Source organism: Glycine soja, chromosome 5 (assembly GCF_004193775.1).
Source record: "Glycine soja cultivar W05 chromosome 5, ASM419377v2, whole genome shotgun sequence".
NCBI classification, from domain to species: Eukaryota; Viridiplantae; Streptophyta; class Magnoliopsida; order Fabales; family Fabaceae; genus Glycine; species Glycine soja.
Window position 1 is genome coordinate 43,110,635 of NC_041006.1, and position 22,281 is coordinate 43,132,915.

The 22,281-nt window shown below is 32.4% G+C and overlaps 1 protein-coding gene across 1 annotated transcript; it reads left to right on the forward strand.

Moving 5' to 3' along the window:
• Positions 1 to 9,622: 9,622 nt before the first annotated feature.
• Positions 9,623 to 12,706, forward strand: LOC114413624 (plasmodesmata-located protein 6-like). Its single transcript, XM_028378116.1, has 3 exons — positions 9,623 to 10,558; positions 11,933 to 12,058; positions 12,164 to 12,706. The coding sequence occupies exons 1-3, from the start codon at positions 9,832 to 9,834 to the stop codon at positions 12,172 to 12,174; spliced, it is 864 nt and encodes a 287-aa protein (XP_028233917.1). The 5' UTR covers positions 9,623 to 9,831; the 3' UTR covers positions 12,175 to 12,706.
• The last annotated feature ends 9,575 nt before the right edge of the window (positions 12,707 to 22,281 follow it).

Here is a 22,281-nt window from a genome sequence, read left to right on the forward strand (position 1 = left end):
GGGCAAAATGAAATTGGCTTTTTGGTCGGAAGTTGAGGCAGAAAGCCTAATGTAGAGTTGTAGTGATGTGTTCTTGTGGTGGCACATCACAAGGCAAAGACAACAATCCTCATAACTTCTCATGTAAACAAAATATTTTATCAGAGATAGCGAAACCTATGCCCTTCATTATTGAACCTGAGGTGACCTTCCCTTCTCTCTTCCAATGCTCTTTCGCTTTTCTTTTTCCTTTGATGGAACTCACAATGCACACTCCTTACCAATGTGAATGTGTACTGCACCCACCAACCATGTGTGCCACAGAGTGAGAGAGAAAGAAACTTAAACAATACGTCGAATGTTTAATTAATATATAGTCAATCATTGAAACACCCTTCTTTTTTACTACTATTTGAGCTAGGGGGAAAAAGAGATGTATTTAATGTGTCATTTTTCATACAACGACTTGACCAGATATATAGATTGTGCTTAGACGGGTTTGAAGGAATTCTGTTTCTATTTAGTCAATAATGGAAGCTTGCTTGATACGTAGGCATCAATCAACTTCATCTTATTCAACTACAAGCTTATATTAATTAAATATAAAGCAAAATCATTTTGTTAATTGGGATTTATATTCCAAAGTTTGAAAATGGAAATCTTTCTATATGGAGAGGGGAAATTCGGTCTCAGAGTTTGGAGCAAACTTTCTAAGTAATAATTTCACGGATTCATATGAAAGTACTAATAATTTCACGGAGTAAGACGTAAGATTGGCAATCCCAAAAAGCCATATAATTGACTACTAATTACTCATCATATAGCTTTTGAATTAAGTTTGCAGAATTTATTATGTTGACTAGTTAAGGTGATGAAATTTCGAACTAACTATAGTGATAGTACTATCTTGCTTCTCCATAATTCACAAAGACCAGCATAACCAACTCTTTGACGGTTGACTTGAGTTTAAAAGTTCTATAAAGAAAAAATGGAGATTGAATTTTGTGGCAAAGAAAAACATTTAAAACGCATAAACTTCAATAAAATATTACATAGTAAGGCTGTTCAATTTGATTACTGGAAAATGAATCTAATACTACTTCTATAATGGAAATGCAAATAGTCAAGTAATGAAACACAAGTGATTAGTGTGTTAAAATTAAAATTAGATCTTTTATATAGTATCTAAGTTTAATCTGCAATAGAAAAAATTCTTAATAAAATTTTACTTACCTTCCTATCAAATTTTAGATTAATTATTTATTTTTTTTCTTGGTGGATCAGAGGGTTAATAGAAAAAATGAAAATACAAATAAAAAAAACCCACAAAAATCCTACTTTCGTATGTTGTTCGAGGGTTCTACGTAATACTTATAACAACATAAATATAAGTCTATGCCACTAATTGATCGCCTTTTCTTTTCTTATTTTTGTTCTTATGTGGAAATATAAAAATAAATTTTCTTATTGCCCGACAAGTTAAAAGAGGACAAAATAATTGAAGTTGTTTTGGTGGTTCGCTTCTCTTCTTTTCATGCTATTGATAGGTGGAAATTGCAATACGTAATGAAACTTTTCCATGAAACAGAGGCAGAGGGATGAGATCAGGGGAGCCATGTTTTCTTTCTTTCACTATCTCTCACTATACAAGCCTCTGCATCTGTGTCATCTATAAATAAACAGCAAGCATGGTTAGTGCTCTCTTAATTAAATTGCAACTTCTGCTCCTTTATATTTAAATCATACAATTTAAAGTCTGTGTCAAATTGTTTAAAAGAGTTTATACATATTAAATGTAAAATACTATCAACTAATTATGATCATTCTTAAGATAATTTTAAAAATAATTATTTTTAATTAACTTATCATACATAATAACTTTTTTTAAAATTTGTAGGAATTAAAGACCGTATCAAGACATTTATAATAACTCATGTATACTTCTTAATCAATTGAGATGAACTCTTTAAAGAGACTTACATGACAATTTGTGATTAAAAATAATAAAAAAACTTTTATATATTATCAATACATAAACTATTTATTTTTATCTAAATATCAAATAATTGATTATGTGTACTTATTTCGTTGATTTTTTTATCTTTTACACACACATATTGACACATATTTATAAAGTTTATTTGTCCAAAATTAAAGTTTATTCCGGGAAGTTCATTTGTCCCCCGACCCCGAAGGAGACGTGTTGTTCCGTCTGTTTTACTGTATCATTCCTGTGGACTGTGATGGTTGGGTATCTCGTGTTTGTGACCTTTTGTCATTCTAATTAAATTCTGGAACCAAAATACAGAAAAAAAAAATATTTTTTTTCAGTTTATAAATCGAGACTTTAATTTATCCTGTCTAGTTTGTGGAATACTAACTTAGACGAATGAGTGAATGCCCCGCATAATATTGAAAAGCATATCACATGGTTGAGGACCAATGTTGGAACTTAAGATGGTTTCGTTCTTCTGCAGGTGCTTTAAATTTATTATTATTCGTAGTCATATGCATGAGAGTTTCTCGCTAGTTTAATCCTTATCAATCAATTTTGTTTGCTTTGCTTACCAAGTTTGGGTTTAATTGACTATGAAGGAGGACATATAGTTCAAGCTACGAAGCTTCTCACTCCAACGTATATTGGACGGACGGAGAAATGTCTTTGTCCAATCAACCTAGCTAGCTATTGTAATATAGTACGTAGCTTCTGGTAAGAATTTGTCACGCTTAAGTTCCATGCTTCTTTTGTGCAATACCTTGTGTTTCTAGCAAATTTCACATTTGTTTCTTTGGTATCAATGACGATATGCTTTTTACCAACTATAGGATTAGCACAACTAACATTAATACTTAGACATAAAATTATCTTTTTTATTTCAGTTAATCTATCGATAGTAAACATCAATCAATTGCGGTACGTGCCTTATGCATTAATTGTAAAACAAGTTATAAAATTCTAAAAGTTTTATTCTACAAAAGCATGTAATGATCGATAGGTTTTATAATTTCCTATAACTATACTAAAAAAAAAAGTAAAAAGTACACATTGAATATCTCTACTAAATAATCAACAAAACTATTAAATTTTCACTATTTGTGTGAGAAGAGAGTTAGAAAAAAATAGTTATTTTAGGATAAATAGTCATTTTTATCTGTGAATATATAGAGCGTTTGACAAATACGTTTTCAAAAGATGAAAATTCAAATTTTAGTCCACGTGAAAAGAGTGCGACAACCATATATCTGTTAACTTTCTTCCGTTATCATTAATGAAAGAGTATACGTGATATATCTAGGGACGAATTTGTCAACGCTCTACACATTTAGAGACGAAAATGACTGTTTACCTAAAATATAATTTAATCTACATCTTTTTCTCTTTTTTAATCGTTATAAGCATAATATTACAATAGTCAATTAAAAAAGTGGGAAAGTAAATATAAGTTAGAACAAACACATAATATTGATTAATAAGCATAGTATGTTTGTTGTTTTGAAATTTGTGTTCTGACAATATTAAATAGTGACAAAATTAAGTTAGGTATCAATTTTTTTTATAAAGATTAACTTAATGGTTGTATATTTTTGTTAGAGTATTATATTTTGGGTAAGATACTATCACATCAAAAATTTCATAACAATAGATAGATTATACTTATTAATCAATATTATGCTTAGTATTATATTTGTTCTAACTTATGTTTGTTTTCATATTTTTTAAAAGGGGGAAAGAGGAAAATTAAACTATATTTTGGTAAATATTCATTTTCGTCTGTGAATGTGTAGAGTGTGCTGACAAATTTATTTCTGAATGTGTCATATAGACTCTTTCACTAACGGTAAAGGATCAAAGTTAACAGATAAATAGATTTGTCACACTTTTTTCACTTTTGGAAACTAAAAATTGAATTTTTATTTTTCGAGAACGAACTTGTTAGCGCTCCACACAATCATGAATGAAAATGACTATATACCCTTGTTTTTATTTTGTTTTATTTTCTTAAAATTTTAAATTTTTTCATAGCATATAAAATAATAAATAATTTTGTGTTCAGAAAAATAATTGTATAGTAAAAAAATTAATCCTTTTTTAGTTAATTTTAATTTTTATTCAGTATAAAATTTATATAAATTATTTATTTATTCATTTTCACCAACGCTTGTATTTATCCAAATAAGTAAAGTGATTTTTTTAATTCTTTATTTTTTTTTTCGTCCAAACAACACATTATTGTTACTCAATTATTTATTTATTTGTTTGTTTATTTTACTTCTATCATTATGATTTCTTTTCTAATTGTTTCTTTCCCTCTATTTCACTCCAAACACAATATAGTATCTTTATATTTTAATTTATTTCTCATTTAAAAAAATCCATAATAATTTAAAGAATAATTAACCTACTGGTATTTTTTATATTAATGAATAAACCCATTGTACTTTTTATTTTAAAGACTATAACCCACAACATTATTTTTATTTTAAAGAATATCCCATTGTATTTTTATTTTTAAAGAATAACCCATAGTATTTTTAATTATTTATTTTAAAATATTTCTTATATTTCAATTTGACTATCACGATCTCCCTTCTGTTTAAATAATTTTGTGTTTCAATTTATGATATTAAATTTTAGCTTGCAACACATGGGTTCGATATTCACTAGCTAGTTTATTTATCTAAGTACACCTTCTCCTTAATTTATAAAATTAAACGCATGTTTATCATATTTTGATCTGTGTACGTCCCATGTCCCCAATTGCCTGTGGACTAAAAAAATGTTTCTTTAAAATTTGTGGGTGAACCCTCTGCTCTAGACTTATTATCAACTTTTTGTTCATGTTGATTATTTATTTTACAATAACAAGAATGAGGTTTAAATTTAGGATCTCATATAAATGATTCAAACTTTCTATTATTAGATCGATTCTAATGAGCTTGGTGAACTTGATTTTTTCTATTACATGTGTTGTGTTAAATAAAAATAAATAATAAAATTTGAACCTAACCGGATCCAAATAATATCAACTTTAATTTTTATGTGTTATTAATGTAAAATCTTTTACACGAATAACTGATGACTAAAAATTAACATGATCATAATTTTTAAGTCAATATTTTTATTATACATGCTATATGCTATATAATTAAATGATAATATAAAATATATTTAGATTATGAATGGGTTTAAATTAAATCCATTAATATCTAGAAAAAGCGTTGTGAAATATTAAAACGAAGCAATGCATTTAAAAAATAAAATACTGAATTGCAGCATTTGGAACTACACCTTTATCATAATTAAAATCTGAAAGAAAACTATTGAATACTTGAAATTAAAGGATCTAACTGAATAGACGAACCAACACAACCTAATATCTCAAACAGCTTGGTGAAAATGGGAATGGAGCATAAATTGAATAACGACATCTCCATCTACCTCAAATAATTTTCTTCACCCACGGGGTGTCTGTGTCCTCTGGCCCAGCCTGATTGCCAGCTAGCAAATGCGATGGGAAATGTTAATTTTTATTTTCTATTAATTTTTTTCTTTTGAAAAACCCTTTTATATATAATCTTTGCGATATCAAATAAAATTTTAGGTTTCATGTAGTTCTTTTTTCAATGATTCAGGGATCGCGCAAATACAACTATATTTTTCTTATAAATTTACTATACAATGTGTATTTTCTTGTGTAAGATATATTATCCTATAGTATTAGCACAAATATGTAAAAATGGCATAAAATGGTAATCCTAATTGAATTTTATTCCACTAATTTTAAAACTTGTGAATTAAGATGTATTTTTTCCTTTCATAATTTTATTAAGATGAATTATGATTTATCTTTTAAACAAGATTGTGCATTTTATAAAAATAATGGACCAAAATAAAATAGTAGAAACGATCGAGAGATTCTATGATTGTTGTCCGTAGGTTTAATAATTGGAGCATCATGAAGGCTGTGTGTTCCTCCGCCATATATTTTTGTTTCCTGAAGAAAATGATGGAAATTGCGTGACTTGAAACTTCTTCTTTTAAAGCTTAATATAAGAATTTTTTGTCTGACTAGAGTTTTCAGTTTTCATAAGATTGCACGTATAAAGCTAAACTCCGTAAATGGAATGTAACGTATATAGCACTGCAAATTTGTTACATATGTTATGAACCAGTAAATTATGATTTTTTTAGGTTATCATGACATTGAAATATTTATTTATTTTATTTTATTTAAAATTAATTTTTCTTAAAAAATTTGACTGACCATCACTTTATTGAATTTTTTTATCCAACCACATTGATACCTTACGTAAAAAAATAAACTAGAAAAATCGTAACTTGTTAAACTAGAAAAATGAACTAAAGCAAAAAGAAAAAAAAATAGTTGAAACAAACTGCACAACACAATAGAGCCAGACATATATATAGAAATTAACCAACAAAGTTGATCTAAGCAGCAAAATTTTTCTTGTTCTTCTGTTTGAATTTTGTAAACTGAAAAAAAAAACATTAAAATGATTTTAATTTTTAAATTTAACTTACATTAATAAGAATTTCACTTTCAGATATTGAGGTTTAAGATTATAATAAAAGCAAAACATAATTATTATTATTTATTTTGTTTATGCTAATGTTTTTTAAGACAATTATATTTTGAGATATAATTAGATACTAAATATAAATAATTTTTCTAATGATGATTCAATCCTTAATTTATTAAGTTATAAAGACTAACTCTATCAGTTAAACTCAGCCTTATTAGTATTGATTATTTTTTAGTGTCATAAATTATTGTTCAAACATGAATTTAATATGTTAGTGGGACGCGGACTTCTAAAAAATGTCAATAATATATAATGTCTTGAAATCAAGAAATTTGGAAAGATTTACTATGATTAGAGACATGACTAATATTATCTTTATAAGGTTGTGATCATTTTTATTTTATAAGCCTATTTTGTAAAATTAAACTAAGCAATAATCAGAACTTATCTTATATCTACTATTAAGTCTTTCCTCAATGTACCATAAAAAAATCTACTATTAACTCACTCTTATTAGGGGTTATCTTGAGATCCTATCAACTAAAAATACAATCAATGTTGTCTTTATAACATTCGGGCTAGCCTTACCTTAATCGGAATTGAGTTGAACATAAACCCAAATTGTAACAAAATCAAACATTAATTAAGGTTTGATGAGGTAATTGTCCAAAGAATATGGCCAACAAGATAACCAATTCTCTTCCTCACAGCAAGACAATGAACTGAATGAAGTACATATCTTCCTCTTTCGCTTTGTACACAACACACGGCAGTTGGGTAGTAAATATATATTCTGCACAAACCAAAAGTTTCCATAAAAAGGTGCCCAAACTAAGGTTGAGCACACATGTGTGAATGGACCATATCTTTATTCAACAAAATTTAATATTGACACTAACGAAAATATTTAAAAAGTAGTACAATTGGTGCTAAAAAGACAGTTGGAACTAAGAAAAGTAATAATTATTTTTTTGACAGAAGGTAATATTAATATTTTTTTAATTTCTCTCTCCATTATAATACCCCATATAGAGAGAATGTTTATGATGATTATTTTTTTTTTCTTTTCAGAATCAACAATCTGTTACTTCTAAATTCTAATAATTGGTAGTCGTGGGCTAACAGTGTAACACCAAATAATTACGAGAATGAATGATATTGTGGAAGGAAAAGGGATCAGACATGCTAAAGGTCACACCGTCGTATTCAAACAAACTGTTCCTATCAAGGCCAATTCAACCCTTAGAAAAAGTATAGTTTTCTTATATACATCTCTGTCCTCAATCCAAAACGGAGGAAAATCGAATGACCAAGAATTTCGCAAAATAAACTGTGGTCTATGCAGCTGAGTGCGATGGGCACTTAGATTGCAACTTCACTCTATATAAAGCCAGGACCCATCTAGTGACATTTTTCTTTTCTTTCAAAACTATTAATTTAGGGACTCTTTTTTGCCTATTATTTAATTTAGTTTCAAAATCATAGCAAGGTCAACAATTTTTTATGGCCATATTCTAAAACTCTACGTGCCGCTTTTTATCTGTTGGTCGCTGAAATATATATTTAGTTTTCAAAAAAATTCGAAATGTTGATTTTAATCCATATAAAAATTTAATATATTTATCAAAAGTAGTGTAATTTTAGTTTTTTATATCATCAAAGATTAAAAACACGAGTGTGGATAAATATGAATACTAAGAACATATAAAACCTCACAAAAACATATTCTGGTCATATTTATATAAAGATCATCAATCATTTAAAAGGCGAATTTGTTAGTGACAAGAAGATGATGACCAGATTAATATTTCTTCTTTTTTTCTCTTTTAAATATAGTAGTTGTTATAACTTTCTGACTGACTCTGAGCTGAGTGACCTTCCATCCATAAAAAAAATAGTAGTAGTAGGTAAAACCCAGCCCACCTTTGGGCCTTTGGATGCCTTTATAGTCAACCATCACCCGCCCCACTTAACCATTTTTTGACTTCAACCTTAATTAGCTCAGTACAATACTACCAATACACGTTGCCATTAACTCAACCCAACTTCCTTCCAAGATCACAAAAATTTCATCAACCCATGTATAAATAAAAGAAAAAAATAAATTTAAGCCATATAATTATACATAAACAATAAAAAACAAAAGTTAATTAATAATCACAAAATTATTTAAAACTACATATATTTACTTCTTTTTTTTTACTGAGATTAATCATAAAAAACATAATGACTATTTTACATTAATAATATTATAGTGATAAAAAAATTTCCTACATTTATTTTTTAATATTACTAGATCTGCATTTTCTCCTGGTTAGTGGAAATGTCCACAACTCTTTTGCTTATCATTTTAAATTGGATGGGGTGTGGACATTCATGGATTAAAGGTATGTTTGGATTTTTTTGTGGGAAGATTCAAAAATATATTTGAAAGTAAAAAATTTTGTTTAAAATTTCAATTTTGGAGAAATAAGACTTAAAATATTTTTACAAACTCGATCAGTTCAAACTTTAATCTAAACATATACTAAAACTGATATCTAATATTATAGTTTTTGTCAAGAACTCAACTGTGATGTTGAGAGGAATCACGAAACCATTGCTATCTATATCAAATTCTTCTCAAGAAATAGGAACCGAATGTCCAAATTTACAATTTAGGAAGACCCCTCTCAAGGGGGTTAAAAATCACACAAATGTATAACACAACACGAGACACAACCATTTATAATTATATAACCTAAATTTATATTGATTATATTCTTAAAACAAGTACAAGAGAGAGGATGTCTACAGAAAGCTTTTTATGAGAAAGTGAAAAAATATTTACCATTAAATCATATAATAAATTAATTACCAATATAAAATATATATTTTTATCATATTTAAACCTCCTATATCTCTTTTTCTTCCCTTTCTCCTTTCATCAATATATCAATCTTACATCTCCACGCACGTAAAGCAGATAGATATCTTGTTATTTGTTAAAAAGAAAAACCAAACCGCTTTTTCAAGTCAGTCATGAAATAATATATTCTTAAAAAAGATGTATATTCTAGTATGTAGAGATATGCATATAGATTAATAATATTAGTAACTTTGAGCATTTAGCACTCCACTTTTGCTTTTGTTTCCACATTGATATATACCTTGTTCTTCCATCAACTTGGTGAGCTCCTTACGTAAATTCTCCACGAAGCAACCCTGAGCAGTGACCATAACCACACTCTCTCAAGTCTCTAGAGAGAAGCTACCAAACTCCACAACACATACCCAATTAGCTAACCCCTCTCACACTTACAGACCATGCCAAACGCAAACATGCTTCTCCTTTTCCTCTTCCTTCTGGCGCTCTTCTCAGCCATGACAACACCGTCAACCTCCGCGATCGACACCTTCATCTTTGCCGGCTGCTCCCAGCCCAAGTTCACGCCGGGTTCCGCCTACGAAAATACCGTCAACTCGCTCCTCACCTCTCTCGTCAACTCCGCCGCCTTCGCCAACTACAACAACTTCACCGTCCCCGCCTCCTCCGACGCCGTCTACGGCCTCTTCCAGTGCCGCGGCGACCTCACCAACGACCAGTGCTCTCGCTGCGTGTCGCGTGCGGTTACCCAGCTTGGCACCCTCTGCTTCGCCTCCTGTGGCGGCGCGTTGCAGGTCGACGGCTGTTTCGTCAAGTATGACAATGCCACCTTCATCGGAGTCGAGGACAAGACATTGGTCACCAAGAAATGTGGGCCGTCCGTTGGGTTGACCTCCGACGCGTTGACCCGGAGGGACGCTGTGCTGGCGTATTTGCAGACGTCCGATGGGGTTTATAAGACGTTCAGGACGAGCGGGTATGGGGATTTCCAGGGTGTGGCGCAGTGCACCGGGGATTTGAGTCCCAGCGAGTGCCAGGATTGTCTTTCTGATGCCATCCAACGGTTGAAAACCGAGTGCGGGCCCACTAACTGGGCCGATATTTACTTGGCTAAGTGCTACGCGCGCTACTCCGAAGGTGGGACTCGCTCGCGTGGTAATAATAATGGTAAGCCACTCTCCTCCCTCACCGTGCGCGCGCGCATTTCCTTATTTCCTTTGCTTCTGTCTTACACTAACCATTTCCTTTACTTTATATGTTTTACAAAAAATTCTCTTTTATTCTAATTAATTTATTAATATGGCTTAAATAGTTTTCAATTTCGCTTGCATGCTGTTACTTCCCACCTCAAAAAGGTACCCTGTTGTGTGTGGCAACGTGGCTGGAAACTCAATTTAGTCTAGATACTTCTTCTTCTTCCTTTTTTGGTTCTTGGTAAATATTTTGTGTGTTTTATTGTGTACTGTGTGCCACTGTTAAATTATGTTTCTGCAGGGAAAAAAGGGTGGTAGGTAAGACATGTGTTTTTTATTTGATTAAAGAAATTTTAAAAATTCAATTTTAATTATAATTTTTCTTTGTTTAACAAGGAGAAAGTTAGTACTTGTGTGCAAGGCGTCTCTTGTTTGGAACGTATCAATTTTACGTCCTAGATCGGAAATTTCCATTACATATAGATTTTGTATGTCATGAGCATGAATGGATAATTGTCGCTGTTAACATTATACGTGTCAATGAACAATGATGGGTTCATTAGTTTGTTTTACGTGATCTAGTTATTTATTCAACATTTGGTGATTATCATAATTAATTTATTCTTTCTAGAAGGTTTGTATCTTAATTTTATATTTTGCTTCATTGCTCCAGTGCTCCTTTTACATTCTTTATTAAAAGTTATTCTCTAGGCTCTGCAAACGAGGAGAATAAAAAAGGAGATATGCAAAATTTTGCTTGATCTATATGATGATTTTGCCTCGTCAAAGTATTTGGATTGGATTGTCTTTGTGCCAGGCTAAATGTATATTATGTATATATGCTTTTTTTTTTCTTTTTTCTTTTTTACCGAGTATATGTATGTATGCTAACATTCCAGTAACACCCTGTTTGCCGATGATGTGCCGCTTTGATTTGATGAAGAATCCTATGTATGGAAAAGTCAATCACGATCCATGAAATGATATTATCATTTGTCCTAATCCTTAATTAGCATGAACAGGATAAAAAAGCATATTACACTTAATACAATTTATGGATGTGCTGTTTAAAATAGGTTGGTTGGTATCTTAAAAAATAAAATAAATAATACTTCTAATTTATATTATTTAACTTTTTTAGTAAATAAATCTTTAATCTACTAAAATAAGTTCTCATAACATTACATATAACTGCAGTAACGCACGTGCGAAAAAAAATTCGGGGCATAACAAGTCCCGTAACACTAACCTAACTAAATTTCATTGTATCTACTATTACAACACTTATTTTAAACATTGAGAATGAGCATGAGATGCTTAATTTTCTTAATTAATTTGAACAATGTAGATGATAGCAATCACAATGATGATGAGATCGAGAAGACACTCGCTATACTAATTGGACTCATTGCGGGGGTTGCTCTAATCATCGTTTTCCTTTCCTTCTTGTCCAAGGTCTGCGAAAAGCACAAAGGTATGGTTTTTGTTATACATATATATATATATATGTATTCTCTTTAAGTAGTATTTGATTTGTCATTGTTACACTAATGCATCATCTCTTTTCTGAATTATGCAGGTGGTAAATAAAGAATATAATATGTTCACAGTACTGAGATTGAACTTTTGCTTTTGCTTGTCTTTCGGTAGCTCTTTTGCTACTTAGTCCCTCAGTCTCAAATGTCCTTTTTGTAATCAATCGATCTTATTCTTATCTTTTAAGTTTCCTGCATAGTCCCCTTTATATAAAGAACACCAGCGAAGGTATAGATAGAAAGATGTTATGGAAAAAAAAGTTGTTCCATGAAACAAGTTACACAAGGCCAAGGGTTGCAATAAGGAGAAAAGGCTAGCTCAAAGATTCCACTCTCTAATGACCATTCGTTTTCTTGTCTAGTGTCCATCGATGTGTACAAATACTGAACACTTTAGTGAAAAGTGCAGCATGCATGCTTTGTGATAGCCTTTGATGGTTATAATTAGTTAGAGTTTTTACTTACTTTTTATATTAAATCACGATGAACAACTTTACTTTCGATCTGAAAAAGTGAGATTAAGAAAAGTTTGATAAAATTTCTGTCAAATCGGTGTCCCAGTTTGTTATCATTTGGGACTTATGACATGGTCATTTTGTCTATCGCTGATATTTCTTTACCCTGTGTGGCCATTATAATAATTTCAGATATGCTATGAGCTCATGCAAGTGTTAATTTATAAATTTTGTTTCTTCATCTTCTTTTAATAAAAGGAAATTGTTGAATCAAAATATACAACCCGATGAAAAAGTACTCCCCTCCTGAATTCTCGATGAAGTTATATGATATGAGTTCAAAATTCATCATAGGATGGCAAATTTTGTACTTAGTCCCTTAACCCTGTTCTAGACCCAAAATCTCTGGCTCAGACCTTGATGCCAATGCTTATATCAATATGAAAGTCAGCACAGCACTGTTAATCTCAAGTTTCAACATTACAGTTTGAGACCTTTTCAAATTAAGTACATGGATACCCCCTTTTTTTTCATTGTTTTGACAGATGTGTATCATTTTTTTTATATCAATTGAGAAGTCGTTATAATTTTTAGTTTTACTAATCGTTACTTAAGTATCTTCCTATCTCAATTACGGAAGCTAATCCTGAATGGCTTTTTATTAGCTATTTTAATCTGAAGATGGGCTAAAAACGAAGCACTATACTCTCTAATTTTCATAGGATATGCTTTTCTGATAAAAGAAAACATTGAATACTAAAGATGCCAAATTATAATATTGCAATGATTAAGGAAGTATCATCATCACTCTATTATTTTACTATAAGAGGACCAATGTGCCATTAATTTAAGAGAAAAGGATGGATTAGATATTGGTATAAAGTACTAATAATTACAGAACCATGGTCCTCATAAGTTAACAATGTTCACGAGATCCCTCCGGATTCTTCGTTCTTCCCATCTTTATCTATTTCCTTCATCATCAATTGCTTTTTGGGATCGCTTTTAATAAAGAAACTTGTTTTTGTCCTAGTATATGTAATTCTTGGCACCACTTAGCGTCATTACTTTACTAATCTTAATTATGGAAACATTCCTTGTCTCTCTTTTCTTAAGCAGAATGTAGGACATACGATGGCATACGTGACAAAAGTTATGAAATCCTGTTGTGTTCATTGTTCATTGTATATTCTTGCATTAACAAATTCATAAGGAAGAAGAAATGATTGCATTGACCAAAGAGGGGCATTAAAGTAAAGACGAGTGTAAGCAGGGTCATCAAAAAAGGAATAAGAGGATGATAATAAAATTTTAAAATTGACTACCAATTTGAATTTGGAATCTTAATGTTGCACATTATGTAGCCTACCCTTATATTGTCAGTTTTGTTTTTCCCCTAAAAAATGACATAATTACATTTTTAATCCTTTTAAGTATTATAATCGTACCATTTTAGTTCCCAAAGTTTTAATAGCGCCAAATGGATACTTCAACTTCTCTTCATTTTACAATTATGTTACTTCATCTAAATTTTATCCAATATTTAATAGAATCAATTCACGTAACAATTTAAACGCAACATGACAGTGAATAAATGCAAGTTATCAACTAAAAATCATAAATATTTAGAGTAATGTCGCAATGGTTAAGGAATTTAGAGTAACAATTTTTTTATTAGAATACGTAAAATTGCGCATCTCATTATTAACCATTTTGTGCATTAGGCACCAAAATTTTAAATGGATTAATATAGAAAATTGTTTTTTCCACGTGCATTTTCTGTATAAGATAGGATTTTTTTTGTTTATTTTGAAATATTATGTATATTTGAAACTTGTAATAATAACGTAATTGAAAAAAGCTGTGAATTTAATACTTTTCTTCTTCATACTTCTGAAAATGTATGAGCAGTAATACCAAATCCGGCATAAAAATCACTTAGAAAAATAGTCAATGTAGTTGTTTGTTTCAATTACATTAATGTAGTATTAATTGCATGACATTACAAAACATGGTTGATTGTGGTATGACAGAACTGAATAAAAAGCTATAAAACTTTAGTATTATATATTGCAAATCTGATTGTCTAATTAACTAAAGAAAAAGGTATGAAGTCTTAAAAAAAGAAGAGGATTGATGTCTCGCACCATTTCCCACACCTTTCATGTACAATTATGGTTTTAAGCTTTAATCTGTGCATGGATATTGCCCTCTCAATTTTGTATGCGCATACTCAAGGAAGCATATAAGCTGTCTTATTAGTAGTATAAAGAAATCGTTGAATTTGATCTATCAGTCTTTTTTTTCCCAGCAATATGTCTCGAGAGATGCTCAAGAACTTTATTAGGCAAAGTATACATTTTCTTTATAGGAGATTTTTCTATCAACAATTCTATCTACGTTAACCGCTAACTTAATTACTCTCTTGTTTGAGAGTAGACTTCTAATTTTTAATTTCCAGCATGGTTAAGGTGCCAAGAACATGTACAGTAATGGATTTGAATATGATCTCAATGACAATTTCTTCTTTAACTTTGGATTAATAACTTGTTAGGTTGGCAATACAGATTGGCTTCACGAGCATCAGTACATTTCTGCTTTATCAGATTTGGCTTTCTTGTTTATAGGTTCGGCTTTATGGTTTGCATTTATCAATACATTTAACATCTTTGTTGAATTTCGGAGTAGTGTCATTGATGCCTTATTTAAATGTATAAGGTAAAAATACCTGGTCCATATAGATGAATAGGAACCAGAGTATAGCTAGGAATTTCAAATCACTACTAATATCTAACTTGAAATCCACAACACAGTTTCTAGCTGGCTAAAGACATCCATCCCTCGTCCATACTATTCATGAGTCCACCTACTTCTGTTGCAAATTACAACATTTTGGTAGCAAATGAAGAGAATCCATATATTATATATATAGTTATCTAAACAAAATGTACAATTTGATTATATGAATTCGGTGAACAAAAACTTAAAACATTAATTCTTAATTCATTGTCCTCAAAATCAGAAGACCAAAAAAACGACATCTTTGTGGTCCTTATAAACATCCATGATTATCCACAAGCATACTTTATGGTTCTCACATACATCCGTGGTTATGGATGTGAATTCGGCCATGTGATAACAACTTTAATCAATTCGTCCTTGAATTAAAAATATTTTTAGTTTAATAAGTTGGTACTATATTAATTTTCTAATTCAGTAGTAGTTAAAAAGCTAATGTAAGAAATTAAACTAATATATGAGAATAAGGGAAATGAATGAAATTGACGAAGAAACTACCAAAAGAGTGACTCTACCATAATAATAATGTGAATAGCAAATGACAGAACAAGTAGTTTTGGCATGTTATACCTTTTCAAAAGTCTATTCGAACAAAGGCGTGTAAACCAACAGTACGTGGCTTACACTTGCTTCTTCGTTTTGCAATATGGCGCCATTGGAAAAGGTAAGATTCTACTTTCGATTAGTTGTTATCTTCCTTCAACCGTGACATATGTATGAAGAGCAACACAGGAAGCTTCTCAGGTCCTTTAATTTGGATAATGATACAAAATGGGGGTAGAAGAAAGGAAATGGGAAAAGGCTATATATTCGATATGCCAGGTTATTTCTTCCTTCATTTTCGTCTTCATGTCCAAAAAGGTTAAAAAATTAATGAGATTGATCTCTTCTTGAAAGGTTGAACAGTTCTATTGATGAGCAGTGCTTAGTAGGATTTTTATTTTTTTTGGATCAATCATACGAGTCACAAGCATCTAAGGTGGTGATTTTTTGTAAAACAAATCTTGATGAAGATAATTATAAAATCAAAGAAGAATTTCACCGAAATCAACCTTCGTGCGCTTTTTACGAAAACAAATTTCATAACTTTTAGCAATTTTCTCTACAGATTAAGGTTATGATCGGATCTATCAATGAAAGTAATCAAATAGAGTAATTATTTCTACTCTTTTTATAAAAAAAATTTAAGGAGTGTGGGATAGAATTATTTTTTATTTCATTATAAAAATATTTAAATTATAAAACTATAACTATATCACATTTAATTTTATTCTACTTCATTTTCATCTCATTTTTATTTTATTTTATCCAGTAGTAAATACTTAACATAATCTAATATTGAACAATTCATACTCGAGTGGGAGAGTGGAATAAGGCTACCTTCAACTATTGCAACACCTTTATAAAAAAAAAAAAAAAAAAACTATTGCAACACCATTTTAATCATGATGATCGGTTAGAAAACCCTCAGTTATATTATATCAATCAGCTCAGCTTTGTTGCTTCCTTTGTAGGGATAATAATAATCATGACCTACGATAAAAATTGATAGTTAGGTTAGGTCTCCATAAATGTTAGACATTTGGCGTTGTAGTAAGAAAAATAAAGCTTTGAAGGATTATTATCTCCATGTAATTAGTGATTGTGAGGTTGTACATATGTGTGCATGTCAAGCACCTACTCTACTGTTTCAAAAGTCAAAACACTTCTTACTCAACCACCTTGCTTTTTTCCACTAAGAACACCAGAACAGTCTATTCGGGACAACAGAACATTAAGCCACATCATCATCTTATTCACAGACAAGCAGAATAGCCATAGCCGAATTTCAATAGGGCCTTATATACTTATTAGTGGGAGTTGCTAGGTGCACCCAGCAATATTGCTGGTGCACCCAGCAATTTTAGTGAATGGCCATTTTACCCTTTAAGTTAAAAATTTAAAAACGCGCTCCTCTTCTCGGAAGACCACTGCTACTTCTTTTCTTCTTCCATTCCTGTTGATCCTCCGTGACACCGCGAGCCAAGCTTTCGTCTTCTTCCGGACACCACGAGCCAAGCTTCTTCTTCTTCTCCGTCTTCTCCGCGAACAGCCTTCGAGGTTAGTCTCCCTAACTCTCCATTGCTTTTACTATCCAGTATTGATTCAGCGTGGAACCTTAGGATAGTAACCTTAGGGTAGTAACCTTAGGGTAGAAGACGAGCGGGGAGAAGACGAGAGTACGCCGGAAAAAATGGCGGAAAAGGATGACGGAGAAGTCTTCCGGAAGACCCGTTAGGGGTTCTTCCGGAAGTTCCGGAAGAACCTTTTCCGGAAAGTTTCCGGAAGAAGTGTTCTTCCGGAAGTAACCAAACGTCTTCCGGAAGAACACTTCTTCCGGAAGACTTCCGGAAAACGTCTTCCGGGAACTTTCCGGAAGAAGTGGTTCTTCCGGAAGAATTCCGGAAGACGCGCACTTCCGGAAGATCTTCCAAAATTCCGGAAGACCTTTCCGGAAGAACCCTTCTTCCGGAATGTTTCCGGAAGAACCACTTCTTCCGGAAGTGGTTTTTTTGTTTTTTTTTTGTGTTTTTTTTTTAAAAATTTTTTTAAACAGAAATTGTTTTTTTTTTTAAATGAATTATTTTATTTATTTTGGTTATTTTGTTTTTTAGATTTTATGAAAAATGAAGTTTGGGTTTTTGATGTCATATTTTTTTTATAATTTAAATTGTGTATTTTTACTAAATATTAATTTGTAAATTAATTTTTTTTTATAAAAGTAGTTGTGTTTGTTTTTGTTTATTGTTTTTTTTTTAAATTAGTGTTTTTTCTTTAAAAATGAAGTTGTCTATTTTTATAATTAAAGTTGTGTGTTTTGGAAGTTTTATAAAAATACTAATTTTTTATAATTAATTAGTTTATTTTATTATAAATGAAGTATTTTATTTACTAAAAAAATTGTGGATGTTTACTAAATAATTTTTTTTTTACATTAGTTGTTTAATTTTTTTTAAAAATTAAGTTGTGGATGTTTAGTAATGAATTATTTTTATATTAGTTGTGTTTTGTTTTTATAAATGAAGTTGTTTATTTTTTTTTAAAAAAATTAACTTGTTGATGTTTACTAAGTAATTTAGTTGTGTTTTTTTTTTATAAATGAAGTTGTTTATTTTTTTTTAAAAATTAAGTTGTGGATGTTTAGTAATGAATTATTTTTATATTAGTTGTGTTTTTTTTTTTTTTATAAATGAAGTTGTTTAATTTTTTTTAAAAAAAATCAAGTTGTGCATGTTTATTAATAATTTTATTTTACATTAGTTGTTTTTTTTTATATAAATGAAGTTGTTTAATTTTTTTTTAAAAAAATTAAGTTGTGCATGTTTATTAATAATTTTATTTTACATTAGTTGTTTTTTTTATATAAATGAAGTTGTTTAATTTTTTTTTTTAAAATTAGGTCGTGTATGTGTGAAAATGATTTGATTTAAGTTAGTCTTATTTGTTTATAAATAAAGTTGATTTTTTATAAAGAAAATTGTGTATATTTTGACCGAAAAAAAAACGTGTTCGACATGATTTACAGATCATGGCCAGAACACGAGGTTTAGGTCGTGCCATAGGTAGATTTGTAGGCAGAGATAGAGCTGCTGACGAGGATGCTGGCGATGTTCCCGAGAGGCGTAGGCCTACTGCCTCAGCCCGTAGGCTACGCGTTCATCAGATGACTACGGAGGGACGTGATATGGCTGAGGACGTCGCTGACATGACTGATGATGTCCCTGAGCAGCCTACGGAGGCACCTGAGATGCGTGCGGACGCACAGGGTGCTGATAGTGGTGAGGGGTCAGATGGTGATGATGCTGCAGAGGGATTCCCTGGTGGTCCACGTGACCCGTCAGTGCTCACATCATTTGCCGAGCATGTTGCACATGCCGTGTGGAGTGGACAGGTATTTTAATTTGTTAATTATTTGTCATTGTTTATTTATTTGTTTATGATTAATTTTTTTTTTAATAATTGTATAATTTGTACTTCAAATCAGGAACGTCCTGATTTGAAGTTAGTGTCACATGGGAGGAAGCTGACACTGATTGGGAGGCCAGTGCCTGAGATTGAAGGCCTGGTGGCTGCCACAGGATTAAGTCCACTGATAGATTGTTCAGTTATTACTGGCGATCCTGGACTTATATCCGCATTTGTGGAGAGGTGGCACAGTGAGACTAGCACCTTCCACCTTCCAGTAGGAGAGTTGACGATCACATTGGATGATGTGTCGTCCATTCTACATTTGCCCATCACTGGCGCCTTGCACAGTTTCCACGCTCTTTCTACGGAGGAGGCCAGATTCTTGCTCACGGAGTTGCTGAAAGTGTCTGCGGAGGAGGCCAGAGCCGAGACAGCGCTCACACGTGGAGCATATGTACGATTAGGATGGGTTCGTGACATTTATGAGACCAGATGTCAGGCCCGGCGGTGGATTGTCGCAGCTCGCGCTTATTTGCTGCACCTTGTCGGTTGCACTCTTTTTGCTAATAAGAGTGCAACATACGTGCATGTGGTCCACCTTGACGCTTTCCGGGACCTCGCTCATAGTGGTGGTTACGCTTGGGGGGTTGCCGCGCTGGTTCATATGTACGACCAGTTAGATGAGGCTTGTAGGACCACCACCCGACAGCTTGCGGGGTACTTGACGCTATTTCAGGTAAATTTTGTGTTTATTAATATGTTAGGTTCGATTATGATTTAAACATGTTTTTATGTTATGTTAACCTCAATTATTGTGTAGTGCTGGATCTATGAGCACTTCCCTAGTGTGCATCAGTGCGTGACTGACGACACATACCAGGAGACGTCCCCACGTGCTTCCCGGTGGTTGACGTCGAAGGCGCACATGAAGGGCATCACAGGAGCACCCTACAGGGCACGTTGTGATGGTTTGACCGTCACAGATGTGTCCTGGTTGCCGTACACGGAGCATCGGGGTGTTAGGGCGTTTCAGGAGATTTCATCGTTCCAGGGTCAGCTCAGATGGGGTCCTATGATCGTCGCAGTTCGACCGGAGAGGGTGGTACGCCAGTTCGGTTACATCCAGAGCATCCCTCCGCCGCCTGTTAGTGCACGACTGTCACAGGATCAGATAGATGACAGGTGGATGGAGTTTGCGGATCACTTACTACCTGCGGGTCAGCCTTGTTTAGTGCCTGGGCAGGTATCTGCGGATTACATTGAGTGGTTTTTCCGCATATCTCACCCTTTCATGACACCGACCCAGGCAGCTGACCAGCAGAGGGATGCACCAGCTGCAGACCCTGAGGACTACATACAGCCGCCCAGCCCCCAGGTTCCAGTGGCATTTGACCCCCCTCCATATGTGGTAAGATTATTTGCGCGTTTAATGTTTTATGAGTTGTTGTTTATTTTGAATTTCATAATAAATGTTTTTACTGACTTTGACAGGATGATTACGAGGGATATGAGGCGATTGCACAGAGGTTGGAGCGTGTGCTCAACCTTAGGATAGTCACTGCAGGCACAGAGTTATATGACATTATGCAGGACTGCCTGACGATCGCGAGAGGGGGACCCAGTGCTGATGGGACGGTCAGGGCTCGTCAGAGACGCCGCACGGACCATTGATCATTGTATTTATTTTGTTGTGTTGTAGTTGACATGAATATTTGTAATTATTACAGTTTTTGTTTAATATAGTTGACGTGTTTTGCACAGTTTATTATTTTATAATATAGTTTGTTATTCCGATTGTTTGTGGTCCTTAAGCGAAGTTTACGGTTGTTTTAAATTTATTTTTAAAAAAAGGGAACCTAGAATCATGAGTTTTGTTTGTAAGAATTACATAAAAAATAAAAGTTTTTAAAATGATTAATAATTCATAAGTGAACCCTTTTTCCATGTTCAAGTACCCATGTTTGTAAGAATTACATAAATGAACCATTTTTCCATGTTTGTAAGAATTACATAAAAAACATAAGTTTTTAGAATCATGAGTTTTGTTTGTAAGAATTACATAAATGAATCTTTTTTCCATGTTCAAGTACCCATGTTTGGGATTTTTTTGCGTGGGTGTGTCTGTGCCCTGAGACAATGGAGGGCGGCCATTTCTCATGTTTGGACGTCAAAGAATCCAAAAAAAATAGTCCCGTTCCCCAGTTCCGTCAACTAACACGTCAAAACAAAGCCTCAAAATCCAAAAAAATAGGAAATGAACCCTTTTTCCATGTTCAAGTACCCATGTTTGGGATTTTTTTGCGTGGGTGTGCCTGTGCCCTGAGACAATGGAGGGCGGCCATTTCTCATGTTTGGACGTCAAAGAATCCAAAAAAAATAGTCCCGTTCCCCAGTTCCGTCAACTAACACGTCAAAACAAAGCCTCAAAATCCAAAAAAATAGGAAATGAACCCTTTTTCCATGTTCAAGTACCCATGTTTGGGATTTTTTTGCGTGGGTGTGCCTGTGCCCTGAGACAATGGAGGGCGGCCATTTCTCATGTTTGGACGTCAAAGAATCCAAAAAAAATAGTCCCGTTCCCCAGTTCCGTCAACTAACACGTCAAAACAAAGTCTCAAAATCCAAAAAACTACGAAATGAACCCTTTTAACAATTAAATTTTTGGACCACTGAAACAACGCATTCAACTTTATTATGGGAATTAAACACGCCGTAAACATATAAAGGTTACATCAACAAAAAAACAAAAAATTAAACATGACATTCAGTTGTTTAGCGACGTCCCACTGACCTCGTCTTCAACATATTTAGTAAAGACAGCTAAAATTTCTATTGGTCCATATTTTTTCCAGTAGTTAGATTGTACTAACACCTTCAGCAGTTCTTCGTTGGTGATCAGCTCATTTATTTCATATTTTATAACCGTATATGAATACTCAAACCGAGCTGGTTGGCGGAAA

What these genes read in the sequence shown, in the direction of transcription:
- LOC114413624 (XM_028378116.1), top strand. Translation starts at nt 9,832, where the DNA reads ATGCCAAACGCAAACATGCTTCTCCTTTTCCTCTTCCTTCTGGCGCTC. An exon ending in CTCGCGTGGTAATAATAATG is followed by an intron (nt 10,559 to 11,932) that starts GTAAGCCACTCT and finishes TGAACAATGTAG; the next exon opens with ATGATAGCAATCACAATGAT.